This window comes from Salvelinus fontinalis, chromosome 37 (assembly GCF_029448725.1).
Source record: "Salvelinus fontinalis isolate EN_2023a chromosome 37, ASM2944872v1, whole genome shotgun sequence".
NCBI lineage: Eukaryota > Metazoa > Chordata > Actinopteri > Salmoniformes > Salmonidae > Salvelinus > Salvelinus fontinalis.
In genome coordinates this window covers 21,568,755-21,581,139 of record NC_074701.1, presented here as the reverse complement: position 1 = coordinate 21,581,139, position 12,385 = coordinate 21,568,755, and the positions used below count along the sequence as shown (strand labels likewise).

At 39.5% G+C, this 12,385-nt stretch overlaps 1 protein-coding gene across 1 annotated transcript in view; it reads left to right on the top strand.

Moving 5' to 3' along the window:
• Positions 1-2,780: 2,780 nt before the first annotated feature.
• Positions 2,781-12,385, top strand: part of LOC129836351 (cGMP-dependent protein kinase 1-like) — a 162,426-nt gene continuing 152,821 nt past the window's right edge. Inside the window, exon 1 of the mRNA XM_055902396.1 lies at positions 2,781-3,569. Within this exon, the coding sequence (XP_055758371.1) occupies positions 3,310-3,569 (260 nt within the window). The 5' untranslated portion in view covers positions 2,781-3,309. The remainder of the gene's footprint in view (positions 3,570-12,385) is intronic.

Sequence of the window (12,385 nt, the reverse complement as noted above, 5' to 3'; positions counted from 1 at the left end):
CAAGGCACGGCAGAGGACAGGGAGAGCTCTGCAGTGTTGATTTATGACATTTGAGTGTGCATTAGATGGCAACAAGATCATATCTGTATAATGCACGGCTCCATGTCACAAGGATCTGTACACAATTCCTGGAAGCTGAAAATGTCCTAGTTCTTCCATGGCCTGCATACCCACCAGTGACCCATTGAGCATGTGTGGTATGCTCTGGATCGATGTGTACGACAGTGTGTTCCAGTTCCCGCCATTGACGAGGAGTGTGATAACATTCCACAATCAACAACCTGATCAACTCTATGCGAAGGAGATGTGTCGCACTGCATGAGGCAAATGGTGGTCACACCCGATACTGACTGGTTTTCTGATCCACGCCCCTACCTTTTTAAAATATATCAGTGACCAACATATTCATATCTGTATCCCCAGTCATGTGAAATCCTTAGATTAGGGCCGAATTAATTTATTTTAATTGACTGATTTCTTTATATGAACTGTAGCTTGATTTGATTTTTAACTCAGTAAAATCTTTGAAATTGTTGCCTGTTGCATTTATATTTTTGTTCAGTATAATTAGGATTTTGTGCAAAAAGGTTCACTTGACTGGTAGCTTAACAGGTGGCACATTCAGGGTTGTCAGGGTAAGAGGTTGAATCCTGTCTAATGCATGCTATTTAGATTTGTTTTTATGTGAAACTACATTTTCTGCACTGTTGAACATTTAGTATAGCATAAGCTTCTGTCTTCAGCATCCTAAATACTGACATAGATTCCGTTTTTGAAAAATAGTAAACTTGAAGGCAAAAAAGTGCAGCATGATTTCAAGATTCTAACCTGATATTCCAACTCATTATTTAAAAGATAATCAACAGGAACTATGCATTCTATTGAAAATAATGAACAACGTGGAAGGTGTGTTCCATGACACACAGAGTTGTATTAATTTTTAGAGAGTTTATTATCTCTTTTATACCATGGCTATAATTGAACACATTTGCCACTAGAAATGTGTTCATTTGCTGGTAGAAATGTGTTCAACATCCACTAAACTAGCTAGCAAGTTAACTAGATAGCTACAGTAGTTGCTGTGGTAACCAAACAAACGGACTTGCTACTGTAATGAAACAGGCAGGGAGCAGGTCTCGAACCCTCGACCTCCTAGCCCGAGGTCCGGCGCGCTATCGACCAGCGGCAGAGTCGATTTCCGCGCTTATAAACCCAGGGTCGTTACACTACTCCCTCCTTTCAAAGAGCGCGTCCTCGCGCTAGCTTGCGACTTTACGTCTTACAGGAACGCGCTCACCGGCCAAGCACACGCACTGTCGTGGATGCGAGGTCCGATCACTTCTGACACCAGTGTAATGAAACAGGCAGGGAGCAGGTCTCGAACCCTCGACCTCCTAGCCCGAGGTCCGGCGCGCTATCGACTGTGCCGCAAAAGCATGCTCCAGCGCTTATAAACCCAGGTTCGTTACACTACTTTAGCTAACAAAACCATCAGTCCTAGCTTGCTATTATGAATATCAAATTCAACAATACACATAATGTTTTCAATTCAACATTTGCTTTAAAAAGCAGCCAAAACAAAACATGTAATAATTAACTTTAGCCATTAGATTCTAATGTGCCAATATACTGTGTGTTATTTAAGCAATAAGGCACGAGGGGTTGTGGTATATGGCCAATATACCACTGCTAAGGGTTGTTCTTCCGCAGGAGTGCCTAGATACAGCCCTTAGCCGTGGTATATTGGCCATATACCACAAACCCCCGAGGTGCCTTACTGTTATTATTAACTGGTTAACAACGTCATTAGAGCAGTAAAAATAAATGTTTTGTCATACCCTGCTCGAACCACCCAGTTTATATAGGGAAACAATGCACGCCCTAGAATGCCCTTCAAGCCAATAAGAAACAAGTTTTCAACAATGTCATGGTTAAAAAACGCTACTAACGGAATTGACTTTCCGCTGCGCCATGGAGTTTTGCTGAAAACAGAGCAGAAAAACATCTCTATATGATAATCACACGCTGCTATTGCTGACCAGCAGATGTCACTAATCTGCATTGTGAACAGATAATGAAACTCCGAGTAATTAACCGTTTTTCGGAACAATTTGGTGAAAGCGCCAAAGCATTCAGAAAGTCTCGATTTCCAATACTAATTTCAGGCGTTGTGAGGGCTGTCCTTGGGGCCACCTGCCTTGGGGCCAATGAGGAGCTGATGAGCAAAGGCATATCGGCCCAACGTGGGCAGCCTACATGGTTCCAGTATTTTAACCTGCATTGAGCCCACATGGTGGCAATATGGGCATGTTTGCTGGGAAAAGATGGGCTTATTTTAGGCAAAGTGAGGGCTGCCTGATATGGGCTGCCCACATTGGGTTACACTGGGCCAATGCCATGGGGGCCAATGTGAGGCTGATGAGCAAAGGCGCATCGGATATGTCAAATGTGGGAAGCCTAGTGGGGCCAATATTGTAGCCTACATTGGGCCCACATCATGTTTGCTGGGCTACTACTCTGCTACAGACCACCAAGGATTGTGACAGTGATGTGCTGCTTACACAGTTTAGTTTACATATTACAGTTTATTCTATTAAACATTGTGTTCGGTTGGAGGGGACTCTAAATGTTTGATTGAATAATTAAATGGTCCTTGTATGGAACCACAAATTCCATGTCTAAAGTAATTACATGAGTTGTTATTGCCTAAAGGAGTTTCATATAGGCTGTCTAATGACAAAACGACAGGATGGGTGTTTTTGGGGATGCCCAAACTAGCACTCTAATCTAACAACCTTGTAAATCAGATCCCTAGCCAGATCGAGTTTCACTGGGCTGCGTCAGCCTCTCGGATCAAAGGGCGTTCCAGAAGCTTTGTGTTGGTGATTGTAACGGTGAGAATTTAACAATTGGGGCAGTCAGTGATGCACAGTCGCGGTTACAGTCTGGAGCGCACACCGAGTTTCTCTGCAGCATGACGGCCTGCGTCCCCAAAGAGGAAGGGCTGCTCTAATTGGTTTGTCAATGAAGGATCATCAATAGTTCCCAACTTCCCTGGAGGTTCAGGGTCTCTGTATGTGGACCAGTGCAACTCGGATTTATCAACCGCCGGCTCGACTGTTTTAAACACCGATTTAAATCTCCTCCTCTCAGCACCTTCCGAAATAAACACGTGGATTACAAAGGGATCCTTCTCCATACGCACAGCGGAGCCTCGTTTATCCATTGTAAACAACGGAATTCTGACCGTAAATATCGGAATTGTGTTTTTCGAGGGGAAACAACTGTGAAGTCTCCGCAGATTTCATCATGAGCGACCTGGAAGAGGACTTTGCCAAGATTTTAATGTTGAAGGAGGACAGGATACGGGACTTGGAGAGGCGTCTGGCGGACAGGGAGGACGAGATCCAAGAATTGAAGAGGAAACTGCACAAATGTCAGTCCGTATTGCCCAGCGCTCAACTTATAGGACCGAGGACCAGGACTCGGGCGCAAGGCATCTCGGCGGAGCCTCAAAACTACCAAGACCTGTCGAGACAAGCCTTTCGGAAATATGTCAAATCCGACTGGTAAGAGAGTTTAAAGTGGGTGTTATTGGTGTCGATTTATTTAGGGTTTATATACGGCAAAACAAGTCTATTTATTCATCGTGTGCAATTGATGGGGTATAGAAAAAACGGAACAAATGTAGCCTAATGGTAAGGGTTGCGTTTAGACTAGCCTACTTGAAACAGATAGGTAGACATGAGTGTGATGTCAGCCCATTGGATGTCAATCATTCACAATCACAACAGGGCTGAGCCCTCCTACTGTGGAGATGGAGACGCGCTTCCGTGAATGGGATAGCGCGAGCGCGTTCATTCTTGGGGCGGATGGCGTAGCGCCAAGGTAGATTTCCGAGAGAAGTTTACGATTGATCCGATCCATCTTTGCATTCCCACCGGAGGTAGAGTAGAGGAACCACGATGCATTATTGGTTTTAGTAGCTGGATGCTGAGCGCCCGAAGTGCACGTCTGAGGATATTTAAAGGGATAGTTCACCCAAATTACAAAATTACATCAGTTACCTTACCCTGTAAGCAGTGTATTGACAAGGTATGACAGAAATACATTGTTTGGTTTATTTTCCCTGGCACTGTTTCAGAATACAATTGTGGCACAAATCCCATTTAGCATTGGCACAAATCCCATTCAAGCCGTGGGACCGATATTAGCATTGTTAGTTAATCATGTTGAAATCATCTATAAGTGTGTGGAAAGCCGTATTAATATATATTAATTACATTTCTTATATCAATAACTGTATTTTTTATATCAATAATGGAATTTTCAATATCAATAATTGCATTTTTGATATCAATAGATCCCCATAGGATTCAATAGAGAAATCGTTTTTATATTAGTAATTTAAATGTTATGTCAATAATTAGAAGTGTTGATATCAAAAAATTGATTATCGATATCAATAATTTGAATTATTGATATAAGATTTATCATTTTTCAGTGAAACATTTACACAAATTCTAATGTCAGACACACCAGAATGACCTTCCAAGAGGTGTTGGGTGTTCCTGAATGGTCTAGTAGTCTCAGTCCTGTCCTTAATCTGATTGAAAATCAGTGACAATCATTGAATATTGCTGTCCATCAGTGATTCCCAACCATATGTACTGAGTTTGAGCAATTTTCACAAAAACAATGCATATATGTTGCCCTAAGAGTTGTGCCAAGCTGGTATAATGTTATTCAAAATTATTCACAGCTGTTATGGCTGCCAAAGGTGCTTCCACCAATTATTAACCCTGGGGCGTGGAAACATATGCAATCAAGACATCTAAGTTTATTATTTTCAATACATTTTGAAAATGTTCTATCATTTTTCTATCACTTTGAAAATGTGGAGTAGGTTGTGAACATCACTAGGAAAAATATACAATTCTATAAATGTTTTGATTTTATTTTAAGGAATAATATAAAATGTAATACATGTTTTGATTTAATCAGTAGGAAAAATATCAAATTTAATAAATGTTTTGATTTAATTTTAAGGTAGCAAAATGTGAAGACTGCAAGGGGTGTGTAGACTTTCACAAGGCACTGTATGTAGGAGCATGCAAATGTAATCCCGCCCCAATGAACCAGTCACTGGTTTGAATCAAGACTGTATCACATCAGGCCGTGATTTGGAGTCCCATGGGGCGGCGCACAATTGGCCAAGTGTCGTCCGGGTTTGGCCTGGGTAGGCCGTCATTGTAAATAACAATTTCTTCTTAACTGACTTGCCTAGTTAAATAAAGGTTCAATAAATAAAGTAAAAAGGTCATTATAATAAAGTGTTTGATATAAATACATTATTGATATCAATAATTAAATTATAGATATAAAACATTTGAATAATTCATATTGACAATTGAAAATGTTATATAAACAATTCACATTTTTAATATTGATAAATACTTTTTTGATATAAAATATCATTATTAATATAAAAATGCAATTATTTATATATATTTTCAAATGAATATATGTTAAAACAGCTTTCTATAATAAGGGACTTTGTTGAGCTTCACAATACATCTGAGATACTTTAGGATGGTTTACACATGAAAAATTATAATATTGGTCCCATGACCTGAATGGGATTTGTGCCAAAAATTCTTAAACATTAGCATTTGGAAACAGTACCAGGGAAATAAAACCAGTGCATGGATTGCTGTCATACCTTGTCCATAGGCTGCCTACAGGGAAAGGAAACCAATTTAATTTAGTCATTTGGGTGAACTATCCCTTAAATACTCCAATGAATAACTCTTTGTTTGACAATATGCTCTCCTCATCACCTTGCTTTGCGCCTTTGTAGCTTCAGTGTTTGGTGTTCTAAAATATTAGGGTTAATTCTTTGAAGGACTGACTCCCTTGGTCTGGTAACTGACTGTGAAATTTTACATCCTGATAGCAAACACAGAGGAAATTCATGGAAACAGATCTGTTATTTTAGAATGGGATGAAGGCCTCTTCTGTAGGCCTAATCAGATTGATTCAATGATATCCCGCCTAAGAAGTTACTAAGCATACACTTCAGATAAAGTATTGATCAAAATATTTGAATATATTCCTGACAATTTAACAAGGGAAATTCAACATACCACAGTCATGCACAAATAGCACCTACATTAGTTTTCTGTTATTTTATAGGTTTCCTGAACAACACAAGCTCATTCATAAAGTCTGCTTCACTGTGGATTTCACTGTCATTTCCTTTTTACTCTCTGAAGGTTGTTCCTGTGATATTGACACACACCCACGCACACACACACACACACACACACACACACACACACACACACACACACACACACACACACACACACACACACACACACACACACACACACACACACACACACACACACACACACACACATCACATATCCTCAGTACAGTAATAAAAGCTAATCAGGACATATGGCTTGTAATAGGGTCGTTCCACTTCAAAAAGCACAAGAAAGAGGATTTTGAAACCCACCATTTCAGATTGTCCTGAAATTGCTTCTGTAGTTAGTATCAGATACAATTAGAATCCATGAAACATTTTGTTGAATTTTGTTGAAATTAAGCTTATTGATTGCACCCAAAATAGCCATTTTAATTTCTAGGATCCAGCTAATATTCAACAAATAGAGGTCAAAAATATCCAATTTGGACCAGACTTCTTACTACCAATGAGTGAGACATGAGGATTTTTTGTTGTTATTGTTGTCAAAAAGCCACCCATGCACCCCCCACCAAGGGCTGTGGCGGTCATGAAATGTTGTCAGCCGGTGATTGTCAAGCAAATAACTGCCGGTCTCACGGTAATTAACCATTAATTAACATAAACACATTTAGCATCTCCTGGCTTCCACACATGGCCTACAAGCCTTTGAGGCAGATCTTTGGAACATTTAAATAAATAAGTCTAATACATCCATGTAATGTAGCCTACACCGTCACAATAAATCCATTAGTTATTTTAGACAGGTCTAAAGAAACATGATATGAAGAAAATGTTGTCTATTGCAGAAGCACAGTATAGCATACTCTGAGTTGTCCTTATGTTAGGCTCTGATCCGGCTTTGCCAGATGACTGTGGGCTACACTAGATAATGTAACAGACAAGATTTGCTTAGAATTCCGTGACATTGTTTTATATTATTTTATAGTATGAAGAATACAATTAACCACAGCTGAATAAAATAGAAAGGATATTTTCTCCAAACGATTTGAGGGCGTGCGCACATGCGACTTTTCTGTGTTGAGCGGTCAACAAAGAAACAGGTACTCCTATATGCTTAATTTAGAGTTATTAATGTAACTTTAGTTGTGATACAAGCTTTGGGCTGTAGGTTTAGATGTTTTAATACATTCTAAGGCTGCATGATGCGACTCTAATCATGATTTGAAAAAGTTGCATGAAACACATGAGCTCTGCTTAGTTTTTTTGTGCAGGCTGTACTAGAGGTCGACTGATTATGATTTTTCAACGCCGATACCGATACCGATTATCGGAGGACCAAAAAAAGCTGATATCGACTAATCAGCCGATTTCCATATACAGTGGGGAGAACAAGTATTTGATACGTATATGATAAAAATTACAGAGCTCTACATGCTTTGTAAGTAGGAAAACCTGCAATATCGGCAGTGTATCAGATACTTGTTCTCCCCACTGTATATATTTGTAATAATGACAATTACAACAATACTGAATGAACACTTTTATTTTAACTTAACATAATACATCAAGAAAATCTATTTAGTCTCAAATAAATAATGAAACATGTTCAATTTGGTTTAAATAATGCAAAAACACTGTGTTGGAGAAGAAAGTAAAAGTGCAATATGTGCCATGTTAAAAAAGATAATGTTTAAGTTCCTTGCTCAGAACATGAGAACATATGAAAGCTGGTGGTTCCTTTTAACCTTTTAACACGAGTCTTCAATATTCCCAGGTAAGAAGTTTTAGGTTGTAGTTATTATAGGAATTATAGGACTATTTCTCTCTATACCATTTGTATTTCATATACCTTTGACTATTGTATGTTGTTATAGTTATGTTTGAATGAAAGCTTATGAGCCTGCCGCTGCCTACCACTGCTCAGTCAGATTGCTCTATCAAATACCAAATCATACACTTAATTATAATATAATAACACACAGAAATACAAGCCTTAGGTCATTAATATGGTCAAATCCAGAAACTATAATTTCTAAAACAATACGGAACCGTTCCGTATTTTATCGAAAGGGTGGCAACCCTATGTCTAAATATTGCTGTTACATTGAACAACCTTCAATGTTATCTCATAATTATGTAAAATTCTGTCAAATTAATTACGGACTTTGTTAGGAAGAAATGGTCTTCACACAGTTCGCAACGAGCCAGGCGGCCCAAACTGCTGCATATACCCTGACGCGAATGCGCTTTTGTTAAATCATCACACGTTTGGCGAAGTAGACTGTGATTCGATGATAAATTAACAGGCAAAGCATTGATTAAATGCAACGCGGGACAAGCTAGTTAAACTAGCAATATCATCAACCATTTGTAGTTAAATGGTGATTATGTTAAGATTGATTGTTTTTTACAAGATAAGTTTAATACTAGCTAGCAACTTACCTTGGCTCCTTGCTGCACTCGCGTAACAGGTGGTCAGCCTGCCACGCAGTCTCCTCGTGGATTGCAATGTAATCGGCCATAATCGGCGTCCAAAAATGCAGATTACCGGTTGTTATGAAAACTTGAAATCGGTCCTAATTAATTGGCCATGCCGATTAATCGGCCGACCTCTAGGCTGTACACACTTCGTCAGTCTCTCATTCACATTTTGATAATGTCTCAAATTTCCCGGCGGGATCCCCTTTGTGTGGCCATAATGCCCCTTAATAAAAAACATGCCTTTTGCGGCCAGTGGCCATTGTGCCCTTGGGCTGAATATAATAATTATAAATCCCTTCTCCTGGCTGCGTGCTTCAAAGCCCCTCTCACTCACATGGCTCTCTCAAATAGGTCAATTATTGTTAGCCAATGCCTGTCACGTGATCGGGTCTGTCTCAAAGGCTACAAGTGAAGACAGACACATCGGGTACACAACTGCGTGCGTCCTTATCCAATTCCAAGGCGCATATTGAAGATATTGGAAGAACTGTCTACATTTACTTTTTGTCAGTCAACATGATGAGTAGGCCTAACAAACAGCAAAAGCACTAGCCTATGTCAATCTACTATCCCATAGTACAGAAGTTGACCTATTCTATTCTGTGCGAGAAATAAATATTACAAACATAGTCTTGGACAGTTGTGTGATGCGATACATCCCAAATAAATACAACCACTTGCATCCCAAAAACCTTTTTAAGCAATGAGGCTGACGCAACAGATCAGAGTGTTTAACTTAAAATTTTGAACAATTATTAGGCTATTTCTTCATATTATAAGCACAGCAATGCGCACGTGGCAGTAGGCTATAAGTGCGAATGTTTCATAGCGGGAAGACCCTATTCTCAAAAGTGACCACAAATGCGATTATGCATGTAATGCTTTTGTTATAAAGGTGTATTTTTATGGTGAAAATGATCTTCCCCAAACTTCAAACTCATGCGATGTGTATGTACAGTATGCCAGTTAGGCTCTACACTTGTTGTAAAGCGAATTAATATGCTTCATTTTAAGTTAAGTTAAGTTATTTGTGTAACGGTCCTGACCTGTTTTATGTTGTTTTTGTATGTGTTTTTGGTCAGGGCGTGTGTTTTGGGTGGGCAGTCTATGTTTTGTATTTCTAGGTTGGTTTTTGTGTTCGGCCTGGTATGATTCTCAATTAGAGACAGGTGTGTATCGTTTGTCTCTAATTGAGAGTCATACTAAGGCAGCCAGGGTTTCACTGGGGTTTTGTGGGTGTTTGTTCCTGTGTCCACACATGGACAGTTGAAGGTTAGTCACGTTTGTTGTTTTGTAGTGTCTTGTTTGCTGTTTTCATTAAAAGATGGCTTATTTCCCTCAATCCGCATCTTGGTCCTATCCATGCTCCTCCTCGTCTAAGGGGGAGAACAACAATGACTGCCTTTACAATTTGGCCACTTTAGTTGTGATACAAACCTTATCAAAACATATATGCCTATTGGCTAGGCTACATGAGGTGTGTGACTATGATTTGAAAAAGTTGCAAAAAAAGGCATGCGCTGTTTATTCCCTTACTGGACACAAGTTGGGCATCATTCACTAGTGATAATATATTATTCACAAGTGATAGGCTAATATTGTCACCCATCAGACTATTCTTGATTTAATCTTGTCTTTACATATACTAACTAGTATGTGTGAAATGTCTTTTGATTTAGAATGGACCATTATCCTACATCTGTCTCGAAACAGGGGAAGGGGAAAAATATAAATGTAATCTACTGTATGCACTTAAATAACGAATGGAGGGCGCTTTCTCGTGTTTCATTTTCATCCAAGCCAGGTAGGCTATAGTCCTGTTTTAAAGAGAAGCAATGTGCTTAATAGTAGGAAAGTTAAGAAATAAATATAGTAGGCCTATCCTGTAGAAAGCTGATGGGGTCCTGTTCTTTTAATAGAGGCCATCACTCTGTTTCCTCACGCAATTGTATAGCCTATTGTGCAATATGAGCTCATGGACTCTCATGAAGTGTTTGATTAACAGAGTGCTGAGTACCAGGCAGTTAGTTAGTTTGGTAGGCTACTAATGACCGTCAGCATCAACAGAACTTGGAGAAGACTAATTACCGTGACTAAACGCTCACATTACTTTAAGACATATAGGTCAGTCAATCCGGAAAATTTCAAGAAGTTTGAAAGTTTCTTCAAGTGCAGTCGCAAAAACCATCAGGCACTATGATGAAAGTGTCTCTCATGAGGAAGGAAGACCCAGATTTACCGCTGCTGCAGAGGTTAAGTTCGTTGGAGTTACCAGTCTCAGAAATTGCAGCCCAAATAAATGCTTCACAGAGTTCAAGTAACAGACACATCTCAACATCAACTGTTCAGAGGAGACTGAGTGAATCAGGCCTTCATGGTCAAATTGCTCCATAGAAACCACTACTAAAGGACACCAATAATAAGAAGAGAATTGCTTGGGCCAAGAAACACGAGCAATGAACATTAGGAAAGTGGTAATCTGTCCTTTTGTCTGATGAGTCCAAATTTGATAATTTTCGTTCCGAACCGCTGTGTATTTGTGATCGCAGAGAAGGTGAACGGATGATCTCCGCATGTATGATTCCTACCGTTACGCATGGAGGAGGAGGTGTGATGGTGTGGGGGTGATTTGCTGGTGACACTGTCTGTGATTTATTTAGAATTCAATGCACACTTAACCAGCATGGCTACCACAGCATTCTGCAGTGATACGCCATCCAATCTGGTTAGCGCTTAGTGGGACTATCATTTGTTTTCAACAGGACAATGTCCCAACACACCACCAGGCTGTGTGCTGCATCAGATGACCTGATGACCTGGCCTCCAAAATCACCCGACCTCAACCCAATTGAGATGGTTTGGGATGAGTTGGACCGCAGAGTTAAGGAAAAGCAGTCAACAAGTGCTCAGCATATGTGGGAAATCCTTCAAGACTGTTGGCAAAGCATTCCAGGTGAAGCTGGTTGAGAGAATGCCAAAACTGTGCAAAGCTGTCATCAAGGCAAAGGGTGGCTACTTTGAATAATCTAAAATATATTTTGATAGGTTTAACACTTTTTTGGTGTTGATTCCATATGTGTTATTTAATAGCTTTGATGTCTTCACTATTATTCTACAATGTAGAAAATAGTAAAAATGAAGAAAAACCCTTGAATGTGTAGGTGTGTTCAAATTTTTGACTGAAACTGTATGTAATGAATTCCCTGTGAATCTGGTGATGGTTATTTTCCCCTGTTCAAAGAAATGTGTCAGTGAAGTTGTTTGCATTATTTACCATCAATTAGTGTGAAAGTACTAGACTTTGACCACTAGATGCCGCTTTTCCTGCTATACTGCCACACTCTTTTATACGTTTTCCTGGTCTCTTGCGTTTGCTATTTAGATCACAACATTTCCTTTGCAACTTTGGATAGAAAACCAGTAGCTTCTGCCGACAATTCATACCAGTCTTCCATAAAAGCAATTCCGTTTTTCCTTCTCTTATGCTTAATCTGTGTCCACGGCCTCTTTGTGTGTGTTAGATCATTCACGGTGAACAAGCAAACCCTTAGGTTACCGTAGTTCTAATGGTTTCAATGTTATGGCCTATAATGCTCTTCAATGGTAACAGTCCCAAACGCACATTGTATATTGTTTTGCAATGGTAATGGTTTTGGGCTGGGTTGTGTTGGGTTGGGTTTAATAGTA